Raw genomic sequence first — 19,492 nt, forward strand, 5'->3', positions numbered from 1 at the left:
CACTGTAAAATCAAAAACATCCCGATTTTCTAAAATTAATGAAGGCAGACTAAAATATTCTTCTAAGATATATAAGGAAAAGCTATGAACCCCAAACATGATTAAAGAAATAGATGTTGTAAGTAAACAAAAGAGATACGGTAAATGCATATGAAATTACAAGCAGTGATTTTTATAAAAGACACTGAGGTAAGCCATTTGCTTGGGCCATAAACACTTACATCGTCTAGAAGATATGTAATACAGAGGATCTGGATGAGACATAATAAACATGCCAGCATTCTAGATTTAATCCAACTTTAGGTTTGAAATTAAAAACACGGCCATTTGACCCATTTGCTTAACTACTTCAATAGTCAGAAACAGTTGTACATACAGCTGAATCAGGAACACAAGTCGGTACATTTTCTTATGGATGGCGACAGCGTCTAAAAAAGACTTAACATGTACAAAGGCTGAAAATAAAAACAGTCACAGGATTAACTATCTATGGGTATCATTTATGCATACTGCATTAGCTTGAGTATCTAGAGACTAATTGTATAATAATTTTCTAGATCAGCATTTTTTAAGTTTCAGAGAAAGTACCAAGACAATACATGCGTGAAGCCGGCTCATAACTGCATGTATGTAAGTGGCTGTGGCCAACTCTCGCCTGTCTCCATATGGGTGACCCATTACATCACAGCTCCTATCTTATTCCTCATGCCAAATGACTTGAGAACCAGAGATTCTGGTCCAGCAGGGAAGAAGAAAAAGCTACAAAGGAAATCATGTCCAACTGTGAGGTCTAGACTTAGAAATGATTACCCATGGATGCAATAATCAGCGAATCTTACTAAAAGACATATACACAAGAAATATACACAAGAACCAAGAAGCACATTCATAAACCATTCTCTTTATACCTCAGCAAACAAGCTGTCTGCCTAGCTACCCAGTCATGTCTTATTGGCCAGTGTTAATGACCATCTGTAGTAGAAGGGAATGGTGCTCTCCCAGATCTCACCTGTCCAGACTGGTGGACACACACCCCAGCTGCTGATAGCCCACAGCTGCCTCCTCAGGAGAAAGGCCTCAAGTAGACAGACCATTCTCTAACCTGTCCCAACCCAAGCAGCCTACAGGCTCAAAAGGCCTGCCTCCCTACTTTTGCTCCAAAACTTCTCATGAGTTCAGGCTGAATCTGGACTCGAGGTTAGACCACATGCTGCTTAGACTCTTCCCCTGCTCCTTCTGCTTCCCTCACTCTCTCCTGAGAGCATTTTTGCAATAAATTACATGCACCTAACTCCCTGCCCTGGGCTCTGCTTCTGGCAAACATGACCTACGACAGCATCAGTAATAAATTCAATTGTTTTTACATTAGGGAGACAAAGTCAACCAACATCTTCCTATAGGGTCATTTTATGATCATGGCATAAAACATTACAAACACCTAATCTCTAAGGCTTCCATAAACACTGTAGGTTTACATGGAAACTAAAGGTACAGTGGGTATATACAGATGCAGAATTATAAACTTTTTTGAATAACAATTTTGACAACTTCATGAATACATACTTGGAAAAGTACTATTTTAATAGGGATATTTTCCAAACACTTAAGAGAATAAAATGACAAATGATGACTAAGCCATCATACCTTATAAAACAGTCTTTTACATGATTCAACCCAAAGTTTTTTCCCCTTTATCATATCACCAAAAAGTAGATGCATTTTTAAGTCGCCTAGTGCAATTTCTAGCACCCTCTAGTGGCAAATTACCCAAGAGAAATAGAAATGTCTCATTTAATAAAGAAAATGGGTTTCTGAAAACTCTGCAGTATTAAAAAAAAAAAAAAAAGGCTGTCCCATCAGGGATGATTTTCAGAGAGTCTGGGAAAATGAGTAAAGAACTACCAGAGTCACCATTTCAAGGATGGCACTTAAGATTGGGGTAAGCAACCAAAAGCAGTCTCTCGACTGGATAAATAAGTATTTGCATGGAGCAGCTTACAAGATCTGCTGTTGATTAGATGCCCCCCCTCCTCCCCCAAAAACCCACATGACAAGGAAAAAGTGAGGGCACCAGAGACTGAGGTAGGCACAAATGATTGCTGCTCATTAGACATTCCTAAAGGTAAGGCAATTTGAATTTCTATACTCTGCCAGTACTCATTCTAAGGTTTCATAAACTCAGGAATAATTCTGTATTAAATGAAGACGAGATCCTTATGATTCAATTTGCAGGTATGTATGTAATCCATTTTTTTAATGCTCCCAACTCTGTCCCCAGGACCCAAAATAGTACCTGCTACTTGATAAATACATGTGAATGAGTGAATCCCAAAAGCAATGGGAATGAACTGAAAGTTTATTTTTAATATTTATTTTGAGAAAGAGGGAGATTGTGAGCACGAGCTGGGGAGGCGCAAAGAGAGCGAGAGAGAGAATCCCCAAGCAGGCCCCACACCATCAGCACAGAGCCCAATGCAGGGCTCTATTCCACAAACCGTGATATCATGACCTGAGTCAAAATCGAGTCAAACACTTATTAATCAACTGAGCTACCTAGGAGCCCCTGAACTGAACGTTTCAAATAGAGAAGTGACATGTCCAATTTTGCACTTAAGAAGGATCACTCAGGCTATAGTGTGGAGAATGGACCAGGAAGAACCAGACTGAAGCCTGGAAGATCTTTAGTGATTCTATTTCCCTCTTACTGGATATATTTTAGGCTGTGCCAGAAAATATTTTTTAAGAAATGACACATAGCAAGCTAATGTGAGACCTCGCTAATGCATTACATTAGCTCTTTTAGGAGCTGGGCTTCTTTCCCTTTTAATTACATAAATAGCTGAAGTTTATACAGCATTTACTATGTGTCAGGCAATCTAAATGTTTTATTATTCATTTTCTGTATATTTAAGCGTAAGATTGCCAACATAAAATACAAAAAGGGTGTTCAGAACCTAAGATGTTTGTATCGTTAAAAGAAGAAAACAAAGAATAAGAAAGACAATCCTTTCATTTGTCATGTTATTTTTAAGATAATAGACAAATCAACTTCTTAGAACTGTTCATCAAATTTCAACTACCGACATGTCAGCAGTTTTTCATTTGTTAGACTTTTCTTATTAGAAATATAACTTCAGTTGAATTACTCCCAGATACGCTAACAGTGAGTGGCTATATGAAAAAACTAATTATCCTTATGAAGAAGTCCTAAGTAATTTTGCTTTTTGAACTTAGGATATAGCTTTAGAGTAGAGTTTCCTACTCAATAAATAACCACAACTGATGGTTATCTAGCTACTGGCACTTTGTATCCATTATCTCATTAATCTTATAACAATACTGTGAGATCAGTAGTACTGACTTATGCCAATAGGGACTGAGGCTCTCAGAGTTCAAGTCATTTACCAAGGAACACAAGTAGGTAATGATAACATCAAGATTCAAGCCTGAATTTGCTACATCCCATCTTGGATACCCAAGTACTTCACAGTTGTGAATGCACCAAAACCGGAAGAGGAAATAAACTTGGGGGCACCCTTTGTGGTCATATGGCAAACTTTATTTATTATTATTTTTTGGCATAATAACAAAAGATCTTCAAAGTACAGGATCATGTATGATGAATAAAGAAAATTCAAGGAAAATACTAAAGTTTTTTTTTTTTTAAGCTAAAACCATCATGCTCCACTCCACTAAGTATTAGAAGTACGAAGAATGCATACAACAGATATGCGAAAGACTTTCTTCACATCTAGCTGGACACATGTCTCAGAGAAAGCAAATAGTTAAAAGTAAAGCATCACAAAAAGTAAGCAGAGAAATGAAAACAGAATCAGTATTCCCATGATCTAAAATTTCATCATGAAACAAAATACAGTTGATCCTTGAACATGGGTTTGAACTACACAGATCCACCTACACATGATTTTTTAAAAAATAAATACAGTATAGAGTGGCTAAAATGAACAAATCAGGAGACTATAGATGTTGGTGAGGATGTGGAGAAACGGGAGCCCTTCTATACTGTTGGTGGGAATGTAAACTGGTGCAGCCCCTCTGGAAAACAGTGTGGAGGTTCCTCAAAAAATTAAGAATAGAGCTTCCCTATGACCCAGCAACAGCACTGCTAGGAATTTACCCAAGGGACACAGGAGTGCTGAAGCATAGGGGCACATGGACCCCAATGTTCATAGCAGCACTCTCCACAATAGCCAAAACATGGAAAGAGCCTAAGTGTCCATTAACTGACAAATGGATAAGGAAGATGTGGTTTATATACACAATGGAATACTACTGGGCAATGAGAAAGAATGAAATCCTGCCATTTGCAGCAATGTGGATGGAACTGGATGGTATTATGCTAAATGAAATAAGTCAGTCAAAGAAAGATAGATACCATATGTTTTCACTCATATGTGGATCTTGAGAAACTTAACAGAAGACAATGGGGGAGGAGAAGGGGGGAAAAAAGTTACAGAGAGGGAGGGTGGCAAACCATAAGAAACTCTTAAATACTGAGAACAAACAGAGGGCTGATGGGGGGTGGGGAGAGGGGAAAGTGCATGATGGGCATTGAGGAGGACACTTCTTGGGATGAGCACGGGGTGTTGTATAGAAAACAATTTGACAATAAATTATATTTAAAAAAATTTTTCAGTAAAATAAAATAAATATAGTACAATACTGTAAAAGCATCTTCTCTTCCTTATGGTTTTCTTAATATTTTCTCTGGCTTTATTGTTAAATACACAGTATATAATACATATAACACACAAAATATGTGTTAATTGATTATTTATGTTATCAGTAAGGTTCCCAGTCAACAGGATGGTATTAGTAGTTAAATTTTTGGTGGGTCAAAAGTTGTGGATGGATTTTCAACTAGGCAGAGGGTTGATGCCCCTAACTCCCAAATTGGTCAAGAGTCAAGTGTAATTCTAAAAGATGAGCAAAAGCTATTTTCTGGACTGGAAGTATCAATCCGAAAAATCATGCTGGAGACAAGATCATGAATTATAAACTTGTTAGATCATTATCATCTCACACTGTTATGAGCTATAGAGATGGGACAGGGCTACAGAGTTGGACAAATCTGTAAGGATGATCTTAAGAGCTTACAATCTAGAAGAGAAATAGCAGATATGAAGGAAAATTCAGAAAACCACTCAGAACTATGTTCTCTGCAAAGGACTTTCAGTGCCCCAATTCAGAGAATGAAGCGATCTGGGCAGAATCTGGACAGGCAGAAGAGAAGAGGGGCACTAAGATTATGGGACTAAGACAAGACAGAGCATTAGAATATGGGAAAGGATGCCCAGATGGAGGGGGTAAAAGAAAACTAACCAGACTAGAAAAGTAGGTGGAATATCAGGGTTACTGGACAAAAAAGACAGGAGAAAACAAAGCTAAGTCTGAAAGCGAGGCAAAAGGATTTGTATTTGAAGTAATTAACTGGGGGGACGGGGCGGGGGGGAAGGCAGTATAAATTCTGAAATAGGAGAACAGCGAAGTAATGTTGAATTTTAATGAGGATGCATACCATTTATAACAGAATACAGGTAAAATGCATAACACAGAATAGAGAACTTGCAGAAAAGCAGACCAGTTAAGAAATAACTTCAAGATATTTTATATAGTTCAAAATACATAAAAATTAATTCATCAGAAGAATTTTCAGTTTCACTTCCAAAGAAAACCTGGCTTGACACATAAAGACATCTGATGAGGCTTTTCTATTATTCTAAGTAGTGCTGGAAAAACTTATCTTAAAAAGGTAATAAAAGTGAAAGATTAGTGGTGAAATTTCTGAATAAAAATTGAGATTTCATTATACTTATAAGAAAAGTTTCCACCTACTCCATTTAGTCATCAAAAATCTGATTTTAAATACAGAAATACCTATAATGACACCTTAGTTATTCCATCTTCTCCTCAGAGCAAGCATACTGTCAGCTGACAAAAAGGAAAAGCAGTATCCACAGCTAACAGACCAAGTATACAACAACGAAAAAGCATGAAATGAAAATGCCCAAGTAAAACATTACTGATAAACTCTTCCCTCACCTTTGCAGACCTATCTTAAGGACCTGTGATCACACGACTCAAAAAGTTGAAGTAGATAATAGGACAAAGTATTAACTGTGTTGAAAGAAAATATACACCAGGCTTGATTTTAATAAATTCAATATTAAAAATCTCACATGTATGAAGCTGGCTTTTCATTTTCCTTCCTCATATTCTCTTTGTGGTTTTTGAAATCAAAGCCATACCTCATACAATAAGCTGAAAAAAAATCCCACTTTTCTATCCTCTGAAAGAGTTTGTGAAAGACTGGAATGATCTATATCTTGAATATCTGGTAGAACTCATTCATTTTTTTTACATTTTTTTCACGTTTTTTTTTTTTAATTTTTTTAATGTTTTATTTATTTCTGAGAGAGAGAGGCAGCATGAGCAGGGGAGGGTCCAAGAGAGGGAGATACAGATTCCAAAGCAGGCTCCAGGCTCTGAGCCAGCTGTCAGCACAGAGTCCGAGGCAGGACTCAAACCCACGAACTGTGAGATCATGACCTGAGCCGAAGTCAGACGCTTAACTGACTGAGCCACCCAGGTAGCCTAATGTTTATTTATTTTTGAGAGACAAAGAGATAGAGCATGAGCAGGGGAGGGGCAGAGAGAAGAGACAAAGAATATGAAGCAGGCTCTAGGCTCTGAGTTGTCAGTACAGAGCCAGACGCGGGGCTCGAACTCAGGACCGTGAGATCATGACCCGAGTCGAAGTCCGACACTTAAACTATGAAGCCACTCAGGCGCCCCAGGCAGAACTCACTCTTAAAAAAGTATCAACTATTGTTCTAGCAGGAAGACTTTTGCTTACTAATTTCCTTAACAGTTAAAGAATATTAAGGTTGACTAGTCTTTTTTAAACAGCTTGGAAATTTACACATTGTAAGATTTATGAGCATGTTAAAGTTTGAGAAATACTACCTCAGAACACTAACTCCTATCACCTCCCAAACTGTATGCTATTTTTGTCCAGTGATTCAGTTTTCTTATTTTAACCCCACAATTTCAACACTATAGCTATGGTTGTTTAGATTTTCTTCAGATCCAATCCTTTGTGCATCTCAGAAACTCTCCTGAGATTCCTTTTTCCCTACAACTAGGGCTTTTAGAAATTCTTTTAATGAAGACGTGTTGGTGGAAAACACACTCAGCTTTTGTCTGTCTGAAAATGCCTATTTTGCTCTTGCTTCTGAAAAATAGTTTTGTTGGGTATACAATTCTAAACGGAGTTCTTTTCTCTGGGCATTCTGCAGATATTCTTCTATTCTCCCTTAGTTTTCATGGCAGCTGTTGAAAAGTCATCTGTTTATCTGATCATTATTCCTTCATAAATAAGTCTTTTCTCTCTGGCTGCTTTTAGGGTATTTCTCTGTCTCTGGTGCTTATCACTTTCTCTATGATGTATTCATGTGAGAATTTCTGTCTACTTGTCTGCTTGGAATATGTTTTGCTTCTTCAATCTGTGAATTCACATGTTTAATCAATCTTAGTAAATTCTCAACTAGGATTCTGATTAGACAAACCTGTACCTTCTGTCTGTTCTCTATGTCTTAATCTTTTAAAGTGTTTTTTTTTTAATATTTATTTATTTCTGAGGCAGCACAGCAGCGGAGGAGCAGAGAGAGGGTGAGAGAAGATCCAAAGCGGGCTCCGCACTGACAGCAGCAAGCCTGATGCAGGGTTCAGATCATGACCTGAGCTGAAGTCACACACTCAACCAACTGAGCCACCCAGGTGACCCTTAATCTCTCTTTTATAAATCCCATCTCATTTTTCTCCATTTTATATTCTGCATATTTTCCTCAAATCCATCTCTCAATTTGTTAATTCTCTTTAGCTACATCTCATCTGCTACTAAACCATCTACTGAGTTTATAATCTGAATTATTTTCTCACTTCTAGAACTACTATTGGCTCTCTTTCAAATCTGTCCCGTCATTTTGTAGCATACTTTTTTCCTTCACATCACCATCAAAGCCCTGTTTAATTTTAAAGACCATATAAACATTTACATCATATTTCAGACCTAATAATTCCAACAGACTCTACAGGTCTAATTTTGCTATTTGTTGTTTCCACTTCTTTCACTCATGGTGACTTGCTTCTTGGATGTTGTGATCATTGATATTAAGACCCTGTCTGTAAAACTTTCTTCAGTACTTCTTTATGGTCTCAGTAACAGCTTATTCTTTCAAAGAGGATTTATATTTGCTTTTCCTAGGCACCTGGCAATACTACCAACTCAGTAGTACTGTAAATGAAATTCCTACCTATTTTTTGTTCTTTGAGGTTACACAAATGTGTACAAATTCCAGCTGCAAACCTGAATACCTGATGGCTGGCTTATGTTGTGAATGCTCAGGGAATGCTATTATTTATTTATTTTTCCCCTTCACCCAGAGCCAATGCTGAGGCAGAAAAATTTCCTCTGCATCTCCCTTTGCAGACTGGATTTTTCTTCTTATTTAGTGGTTTGCTAAACAGTAGCCTTTTCTACCTCTCAGGAGCCTTAGACGATGTCTCTCATGCCAAGCATGGACATGATAAATCCAAGGAACCAGCTCACAATTTACTGGTACATTTCCCCAGAATGACATTTGCCTTCGACGGACTTATTTATTCTCTAGATTCCTGTTCTGTTTTCTTTTTGGATTCCAAGGATTTTTCTTCTTCTTAGAAGCTGACCTATACCATTTAGTAGACTTTCTTTAGAGGTTTTTTTTTATCCAGCACTTCAGGGGTTTAAAAATGAGGAAGATTTTCCAAGATATGCAAGCTGTCATCTTATCAGAAAGAGAACATAAACTGCCTTTCTATTTCTACTTATGTATTTGGAATATACTGCCAAATATAAAATTGACAGATCAAGGAACAGAATTAGTTTCATAGCTTTTGTTTCATAGCTATAAAATTCAGTGATGAAACTTAATTAATTAATATTACATTTTAATAGTGGCTTGAGGAGATCTGTAGACTCCATATCTATTTTGCTTGAGAGAGGTTATCTATTAATATTAAATAAAAGTTTTCTGGCTTTGACCATACCTGGAATAAAACATGATCTTAGTCTGATTTTCACAACTTATTTTCTAAAAGAACAGCTACAAGTGTTGATAAGGTGGTGGAGACATTGAAACCCTCATACACTGCTGGTGGGATGTAAAATGGTGGGAATGTACAATGATGCAGCCATTTTAGAAAACAGTCTGGTAGTTCCTCAAGAAATTAAACATAGAATTATCATGTGAAATAGCAATCCACTGCTAAGTATATGCCCAAGAGGATTTAAAACACATGTTCACACAAAAACGTATACATGAATGCTCACAGCAGCATTGTTCACAATAGCCAAAAGGCAGAAATGATCCACAAGTCCCACTGATGGATGAATGGATGGATAAACAAAATGTGGTATATTCTTAGAGTGGGATATTATAAAGCCATGAAAAGGAAAGAAATATAGGTGCATGCTACAACACAGATGAATCTAGAAAACAGTATGCTAACTGTAAGAAGCCAGACACGAAAGACTACAAATTATGTGATTCAATTACATGAAATGTCCAGAATAGGCAAATATAAAGGTACAGACAGTGGGTCACTGGCTGTTTAAGGCTGGGAGGATAGTGAGTCTGGGAAATAACAGACAAAGCGTTCAGAGTTTCTTTCTGAGGTAAAATATTCTAAGGTTGGCTGGGGTGGTGGATGCACAGCTCTGTAAATACACTAAAACCACTGATTTGTACCCTTTAAAAGGTGGACTGTAAGGCATGTGATTATATTACAATAAAGCTATTAGAATAAAAAACATGCAGATAAAACAAATTCTGTGGCTAGAACATAAATTGACCTGAAACAGCCTTTGACAAAATGGCACAAACACTATTTCGAAGGAAATTCAGTCGCCATACAGTTGTGACCCTCCTTCTCCTTCGAGGAGATACTGCCTTTGAAAGAGGAAATGAATGTAAGAATAAAAGACATTATTTTGATATTTTGAAGGCGTGATTTCTTAATGATATGGTAGGGTGAGGCTAGTTTGTTTTAAAAATACATCTTTACAACTGATTGGATGGAGAGAATGCACGGCACACTCTCCCAAGTTGACAGTTATACTATACTCTTCCTGACAATAAAAACACTTAGCTGATGAAAATAAATTATAGGGCTTCCTCGCTGGCAGCTGTAAAGGCAGGCTTTACACGATATGCTGAACTACTCAGGAAAATCATGAAGAGCTTATATGGCAAGGCCCTAGGCATGACGGCTCAACACCAAACGACCTACAGACAAATTACATACATGGTACGTGAGGGCAGTGGCTGGGACGGATCTGGAAGCCCAAGAGAAAAGACTTCTCTCCTGCTAAAAGGCTTGGCACTTGGGAAGCTATGGGCAGATGCTCTCCCACAGACAGCAACGACCTGTCCGGTCAGAGGCTGGGAATCTAGGAAGGCATACAGGCCACTGAGAGTGTGAAGCTAAACTTTAGTGGAGAAGAAAAATGGTCTGTTCTCTGAGGCTCTCCCTCCCCTTCCAGGAAAGAGACAATAGGGCCTGTTGAGACTGGAAAAATAATTAAAATCCTCCTTTTCACCCCGACCTTAAAGATGGAAAATGAGTTCTCACAGCGGCATACCTGTGGAGCAACACATCTCAGAGAGAGAGCTGAAGACATCAGCTGAGTAACTGGCAGGCCTATTGCAAAATGACAACGTGGGGTGCTCTGTTCATGAATTACTTAGAATCTCAAGACAGTGAAAGCAGAGCATTAAGCCTAACATGGGGCTCTTCTGAGTGTTGGGGTCTCTGCACCCACACAGGCTGTCCATCTAAGAGGCCCTGACTCTTGAGCATCAAACAGCAGCAGCAAAAATTCAGGAGGCACAGAAAAGTATAAAGCAGAAAACCAAGATCGTCTAAAATCCTACCATCTGGGACAACTACTGTTATTTTGGTGTATATTCCAGAGAATTTTCTATATGCATATATACTGTTGACCCTTGAACAACAGAGTTTTGAACTGCACGAGTCCACTTATACATGTAATTTTTGAGGGAATCATTACAGTACAGTACTACAGACATATTTTCTATTTCTTATGACTTTCTTAATAACATTTCCTTGTCTCTAGCTTTCTTTAGTGTAAGAATACAGTATGTAATACATGTAACATACAAACTATGTGTTAATCAACTGCTTATGCTATCAGTAAGGTTTCCAGTAAACAGTAGGCTGTATTAGTAGTTAAGTATTGGGGGAATCAGAAGTTACCCACAGATTTCCAACAGTGCAGGGGTTGGTGCCATAACCCCCTGCATTGTTCAGGGTCAAATGCGCGTGTAGACGTTGCTTCATACAGGAATGGTATATTGCACACTCTCTTCTGTAGCCTTTTCTTAAGCTTATTAAGCTCTTACATTATGGAGAATTTTCAAAAACGTTAAAAACAGATCATTTCAGTCCTATTATACAGAGTACAGAACATAAAGATTCATGTCCAATTTAACCAAACTCAAACCTGACTTTTGTTAGGTTTCTAAAGAGTCTTGAGGTTTTCATTACTAAAAATGGTGACCACTGGATATGAATAAAATGGAGTGAGGACTGAATGAGTTAATCAGCATGAAGTATTTCACAGAGTACTTGGCAAGTAACAAGCTCTCTATAAATGTTAGGGATTTTAGTATTGTATCCTATGTAAAGATTGAACTAATTTATATTCCCGACAGCATGGTAAAAGAAATTGGTTTTCCTAAATCCCTGCCAATTCTTCCAAATTTTCCCTTTTGTATTTTGTCTATGAATCATTTGTTTGTGTTCTTTGACAGTTTTCCCACTGGATTCCTTATGCTTTTAAATTTTTAACTGATTTCTATATTGAAGACACCAATCCTTTGTCATAGGAATAACAAATGCTTTTTTCAGCTAAAAAAAAATTTTAAGACTTACCTCCAGTTCCTAGGACCTTGAGGAGCTCAAAATTTTCAATTCCCACCTTCTCTGCATGTCCTGTTAAATTAGCTAAAAAAAAAAAAAGAAAGAGAAAAAAAATAATTAAGGGGATGAGCAACAGGAGGGGGTCCATGGAGGCTTCTGAAATACCAGCAGTATTTTATCACTTGACTTGAGTGGTTAAGCCAGGGTTCACTTTATAATTATATGTTAAACTATACAGCTATGTTTTGTGTACTTTTCTGTATGTTATATATTACAGGAAAACTTTTAACATGTATTTATTAGAGAGAGAGAGAGAGAGAGAGAGAGAGAGAGAGAGCACAGGTGGGGAAAGGGCAGAGGAAGGAATGCAGAGTATCCAAAGCAGGTTCTGCGTTATGAGCACCGAGCCCAGTGTGGAGCTTGAACTCATGAATCATGAGATCATGACCTGAGCCGAAATCAAGAGTCACCCACTTAACTGACTGAGCCAATCAGGCATCCCTACAAGAAAACTTTTTGAGAATTTAGTTAGCTATTTATCATTTGTACATAAAAATAAAGTGTTAATAGACTCTCTACTGATCAATATAATCTGAAAATAAACACAAAATCTACTATGTAGCTAGATATGCAGTGCAAAGAAAACTAGACAGATTTGGACAACGTACTCATTACTTTACTAAATATTTACTGACTATTGACTAAATGCCATCCATCTCCAGCTTCTACGCCAGCTTCTACTCCCATTTCTACCACTAGGCACCTGCCCAAGATTCCACCTGCATGATTTAGCCTGCATTAGTCACTTGATCACCCTGCGTCTCAGTTCCCTCATCTCTGAAAAGAAATCACTGGTTTGAATAAACTCTAAGATCTCTGCCAGCTCTAAAATTTGTGTATTAACTCTATATAAACATATTCTGGGGGTGCCTGGGTGGCCCAGTCAGTTAAGCATCCGACTTCAGCTCAGGTCATGATCTCACGGTTTGTGGGTTAAAATCCCACATCGGACTCTGTGCTGACAGCTCAGAGCCTGGAACCTGCTTCAGATTCTGTGTTCCCTCTCTCTCTGCCCTTCCTCTGCTCATGCTCTGTCTCTCTAAAATAAATACTTTTAAAATATTTTAAATGATTTAAATGATTTTAAATCATTAAAAATATTTAAAATATTTTTTAATGAAAGAATACCATATTCTGTCTAAACAAAAATAGGTTATCTTATAAATAAGCATTTTCCAAAATATATTCCACTGATTCTGGCCCTATCCTACAAGATGTTAATAGGTGTTACTTTGGGGGGTGGAGGAGGAGATGCTTTCAAGTCAAATAAACCTGAATGATCGGCTTAATCAGAGTTAATCAAGTTTCTTTACTACTGAATTTCATAGATTCTATACCATGGAAATTTGCATGTGAATCTAAAACTGAGATACTGTATTTGTCAAACTTATTGGATCACAAAATTATTTTTATGATAATACCTACTAATACCTATTAATATTATGTCAACCAGCATTCTGTAGATGTGGTTAAGGGGGGGTCTAAGCTAAATTCTATTTCTACCACTTAAAAGCCATGTGACCTTGAACAAATTAACTCCTCTGTGTCTCGGGTCCCTTCTAGTATAAAATGAAGATAATAAAAATACCTACCCTCAAAGCATACTGATGTCTGCAATTTGCTTTGAAATGCTTAAATAAGATGGATTAATGGGTGAATATAGGTATGGATAGATATGCAATAAAGCAAACATGATAAAATGTTAATTATAGAATCTAGACAGTGATGTAGTTCTTCCAAATTCTCTGTATATTTGAAAATGTCCATAATAAAATGGCAGAAAATAAAATAATACCTACCTCATAGGGATGTATTGTGATACAAGGAGTTAAAGTTATACAGAGCTTGTGGTATGCCACTGAGCATCATTATAAGTGTTTGCAAATAAGTAATGCTCTGGGCCTCCAACTTCTAGCAAATCAGACGCAACTACAAACCTCTAGAATCAAAAGTTTCAGGGGGAAAAGTGACTTCAATGTCCTTCCAAAGTTTAAATGCATAAATAAATATTTTAATTGTGGTCAAATCACATAAAATTTACCACCTTAACCATTTTTAGTGTACAATACAGTGGTGTTAATTACATGTATTGTGTTTGTTTTTTCTTTTTTTAATTTTTTTAATGTTTTATTTATTTCTTAGAGAGAGAGAGACAGCATAAGCAGGGGAGATACAGAATCTGAAACAGGCTCCAGGCTCTGAGCTAGCTGTCAGCACAGAGCCCGACGCGGGGCTTGAACCCACGAACCGTGAGATCATGACCTGAGCCGAAGCCGGATGATTAATTGACTGAGCCACCCAGGCACCCCCAGAATATGTTTATAAAGAGTTAATACTTTTAAACAAATTTTAGAGCTGGCAGAGATCTTAGAGTTTATACTGTGTTTGTAACAGATCTCTAGAACTTTTTAATTTTGCAAACCAAATCCTATACCCACTGAACTTAATCTACTAACAATTTAATGACATCGTTGAGATGGCTGGATTTGGGTGTACCGTTTTATTACTTGTTTTTAACTTGCTTTTTCCTTCTTTTATTTTTTAAGTTTTATTTATTTAAGTAATCTCTACACCTAACATGGGGCTCAAACTCACAACCCCAAGATCAAGAGTCACATGCTCTTCCAAATGAGCCAGCCAGGCACCCCTTAACTTGTTTTTTCTATTGTTTGTTCCTTTATTCCTACTTTCCTGACTTAAAAACAACAACAAAACATTTAAATCGTCTTTAGAATTTCATTTCAATTTTCACAGTGGCATATGAGCTTTACTTCTTTACATTATTAGCGTAGTTGTTGCCCTAAGGAATACAGTATATCTTTAATTACCCACAGTCTTCTTATAATTAATACTGTTCCATTTACCTAAAAATACAGAAACTTTATATCGTTCTTTATGGAATATTGATATATATTAAATGGAGTTAACATCTGCTATATATGCGATTATGCGCAAGACAATGCTATAAGTTTTCTTTATATAATTTATAAAGAAAGCAACAGGAAGGAGAAAGACGTCCATATTTCTATAGATATTTATCATTTTTGATGATCTTTCTTATCTTTTCCAAAGATCCAAAATTTCATCTGGTATTTTCTTCAGCCTTGAAGAACTTCCTTTGCCATTTCTTGTAGCGCAGAATTCTCCAAGTTTTCTTTTATCTGAAAGAGTCTTTCTTACCTACAATCAAATCTTTTTATTGAGATATTCACATTCCATAAAATTCACCCTTTTAAAGCATATACATCAGTGCTTTTCAGTCTATTCACAGGTTTTGTCACTGTCACCATTAACTAAATCTGGAATCCTCTTCAGTTTTGAAGGATATTTTCCTTTGATAAAGAATTCTGGGCTGACAGGCTTTCCCCCCACCCCCCCCTTCTTCCAGCACTTAATATAAACATGATCTTCCATTATCTTTTGGCCTCCACAGTTTCCCAGGTGAAGTCAGTAATTTCAGTGTATCCGGTTTCTCCTGCTTTCCACATTTGCTTTTGAAAGTTTTGCCATGATGTGTATTGATGTGGACTTCTTTGGGTTCAGTCAGCCTGGCATTCACTAAGCATCTTGTATCTCTAAGTTTTCGTTTTTCATCAAATGTGGGGAATTTCAGCTTTAGTTTTCCAAAAGATTTTTTTCTATCCCATTCTCTCTTTTCTGAAATTTCAATTACATCTATGTTAAATCATTTGATTCAACTTCAAAAATCCCTGAGACTCTGTTCATCCCCCCCCCCCAATGTTTTCTCTCTGTTCTTTAATTTCTATTGCTCTATCTTCAAAGTTCATGTACTTTTCATTCTGTACCTCTATTCAACGTGAAATCCAGCTCCTGAATTTTTAATTCAAATATTGTATTTTTCAACTCTAGAACTTCCATTTGGTTCTTTTTCATTGTTTCTTTTTTCCTGATAGGAGGTCTTGTTTTTTTACTCACAGAGAGTATGCCATTTTATTTCACTGAGGGTATTATAACAGCTGCTTTAAAACTCTTGTCCGGTACGGCCAATATCTCATTCATCTCAGGGTAGGACTCAACTGATTTTCTTCCTCTTCCAATATGTTCCATTTTCTTGATTCTCCACATATGGGGTAATTATGGACTGTAGAAATGTTAATGTGTGGAGACTAGAGACTGCTATTTTTTTTCTCCAGGGACAGTTGTCTTCTTTTGTTTAGCCAGCAAGTGTCTTGGGTTGGCTTTCTGAACTGTAAACTATTTTTCTTAGGAGGCAGCTTCAGTCCAGTTCAGATTTTTTGTCTTTACCTGAGCTGTTCTGAGCCCACTGCACTCACACATGGCTCAGAGGGGAGTCAGAGATGTGTGCTCACAAAATGTAAGGACTCCCCCTCCTCTGGCTCTTCTTTTTCTGGGATTTCTCCCCAATCTTCTGTGATCAAGGTTCTCTGGTTTCAGTTTTCTAGTCTCCCTGGCCAAAGAGACTACTGTTTTTCCATCGGAGTCCCCAGAGTACAGACTGTACTTAGCCTGAAGCTAAAATCAGTGAAAAGGCAAAGTTACTTCTTATAGCTCCCTTCCGTCCCTCCTCCAACTGTGTACTCCCCAGTAGAGTCTATCAGCTTCTGTTCGCTCTCCAGTGCCTGAAATAGTTGTTTTTTATATTAACTCTAGGTTTTACAGCTGTTTTCTGCAATGGAATTCTCCAGTAGAGGGTCTTTTCTGAAATTATGCGAAACAAAGGTCTTCCTTCATTACAGTCAACATCATGAAGGGGAGCAGAATACACCACCTCCAAATACGCCACTCTGGCACTCTGATTCTTTAGAATTAAAGTTCCTTAAGACACAGCCAGTGAAAGGACAGTGACCTGCTCAGTCTACTCTGAAAGCAGGAAATAAATCTCTCATTTCAAAGGTACCCACCGTGTACCAGGAGGGTAGAAGGCATCCTGATTACCAGAAATAGGGGATTTAGGGCCAAGAAAGCTGTATCAACAAACTTTGTTACTTCCTCACTAATTTGCTACCCCAAGCCTAAACCCTTTTGTCAATTCTTCACAAAGCTACCTGCTTGGGTCACTTCTCTGAGTCTCCTATTTCTATAGGCTCTGTTGTACATACAAAATTAAACGTTTTTTTTTCTCCTGTTAACTTGTGTTATATCAATTTAATTATTGGGCCTAGAAGAACCCAGAAGAACTTCTAAAGAACCTAGAAGAAAAGAAGGGAAGGTTCTCCTTCCCTACAATTGTAGTTTCTACTTTAACTACTCTCCTAGCAGGTTAACTTCAAAGAGTAAAATAAAATAAAAGAGGTGATTTGATATAAGCCCAACTCAGGGATCTTGAACTTAATATCTATATAATTCTTTTACATGACATCTGTTAGGCAAAGTAAGTAATCAGACATATGGAAGCAAATTAATAGGAAGCTCTATCAATATTTAGGCATGGGGGAGAATTTATCAGTTATAAAGACTTCTTTTCCTTGTGTTCACAATAAAACACATAAAAACAAATGGTAAATAATGATACTATATAGAATCCTAAGAACCGACAAACACATATCCGGGCATGTGAGTCTAGGTGTCTAAATCGTTCTCATTTCTACACTATTGTCATTATTTGGAAGCCTTTGAACATGAAAGTCTAAAAATAAACCATATTTCTCTTAATTAAATTGTTAACCTAAGATCAAGAGCTCCAACTTGCCAGCAACAATACCAACATTTATTAGAACAAGACTTCAAATATTTACACATTGTATTTCACCCTGGAGGTAAAGTAAACATCAGCCAGTTACAGAAATCTGCATTTCTGAGTCATTCCATGCCTTAGTAAAGTCCAAAATGTAGGCTGATCAGGAGCTACTCCATGCCTGGGGCCAGACTGTTCCAGAGATTAGCCTTTAGAAACTGAGAGACAGAACTGTCTGGTGTTTTTCCTACTTGAAAGTAAATGGCGCTTTACTGTTGCTGCAGCTCCTTTCCCCGGTGCCAGGCAAGCCTCTGGCCACCCCCTGTCTAGTCCTCCCCACAGGTAAGAGCAGTTACTAATCTGATTATTCAAGAATCCAAAATCCTGACTGAGCATAGTTAACAGTAGGTGGGGTCACTGTGTTAAAGCAACAGTCTCCGCACAAGGTCGGTTTTATTGCCTCGAACTCCTGGCCTGGCCTGGACTCCTGGGGCCCCCAGTGGCCATTCTCTTGCACTTCTCCGTCACTATGCAGCAGTCCCCTCATCCACAGTTTCACCTGCTGTGGTTTCAGTTACCCACAGTTTACCACGGGCCAGGAGCAGATGATCCTCCTTCTGACGTATCCTCAGAAGGTTGGCAGTAGCCTAACAGTGAACTACAATGCCTCCGTCATTCACCTCACTCAGCTCTTCATCTCAGGGCATTTTATGATCTCACATCATCACGAGAAGAAGGGTGGATACAGTTCAGTACGACAGTTTGAGAGAGTGACCATATTCACGCAACTTTTATTACAGTATATTAACTGTCCTGATTATTAAGTATTGTTGTTAATCTCTTACCGTGCTTCATTTATAAATTAAATTTTATTATAGGTAGGTATGTATGGGAGAATGCAGAGTATATAGAGGGTTTGGTACTCTCTGTGGCTTCAGGCATCCCCTGGGAGTCTTGGAATCTATCTCCCGTGGATAAGGGGAGGGACTACTGTATACAACAGTCAAATAAGCAGATTCAGAGGTTCTTTTGGGACTTGGTTCACTTACTAGTTTGTTCTCCCCTCCAATCTGTTTTTTTGTTTTTTTTTTTTTAGAGAGAGAGAGAAAGGGAAAGGGTGGGGAAAGAGAGAGAGAGAGAGAAAGAGAGAATCTTAAGCAGGCTCCACACTGTGTGGAGCCTTACATGGGACTCAATCACATGACCCTGGGATCATAACCTGAGCCAAAATCAAGAGTCCTATGCTCAAAGACTGAGCCACCTAGGTGCCCTTCCTCTGGAAACCTAACACTCACCTCAACATGCTGATTGGATGTAATTGGATAATTAGTGATTGGATGAGGTTGGGAGGGAAGCAGGAGTCCTGACATAGACCTTAAGCCCAAATTACTTGCACAAAGGCCACTTTTAAGGAGACTTCTACACTGATGTGCTGAAAGTTTACATAGCCTTCATTAATGTGGCACTCTGAGTCCCATTGGCTACTGTTCTTTGCAGACTGTCCCCTCATGACTCCCAAAGGGTAAGAGTAGATTGGCTGGGCAGAGGCTGGGCATTTCTGGATTTCTGGCTATAATAACTTACTGGAACCAAAACCTTACCCCTAGCTCCTAAATCCTAACTAAAAGGATTAACTCCTTCCCACAGAAAGAATGCCTTATGAAAACTCTTCACAAATATATAAAGTAACAAAGAATATCAACAAACTATTTAGTTGCTACATAAGCTACTAATTAGAACATAATAGTACAACCAGGTCAGTTATGTGCG

At 37.8% G+C, this 19,492-nt stretch overlaps 1 protein-coding gene across 1 annotated transcript in view; it reads right to left on the reverse strand.

The window, feature by feature from the left end:
• The window catches only part of RPS6KA5 (ribosomal protein S6 kinase A5), a 179,614-nt gene that overhangs the window by 117,256 nt on the left and 42,866 nt on the right, over positions 1 to 19,492 (reverse strand). The window contains exon 2 of the mRNA XM_039232507.1: positions 12,019 to 12,090. Coding sequence (XP_039088438.1) covers positions 12,019 to 12,090 — 72 coding nt within the window. The remainder of the gene's footprint in view (positions 1 to 12,018; positions 12,091 to 19,492) is intronic.

This window comes from Hyaena hyaena, unplaced genomic scaffold (genome assembly GCF_003009895.1).
Source record: "Hyaena hyaena isolate Hyena2069 unplaced genomic scaffold, ASM300989v1 scaffold_67, whole genome shotgun sequence".
Classification (NCBI taxonomy): domain Eukaryota; kingdom Metazoa; phylum Chordata; class Mammalia; order Carnivora; family Hyaenidae; genus Hyaena; species Hyaena hyaena.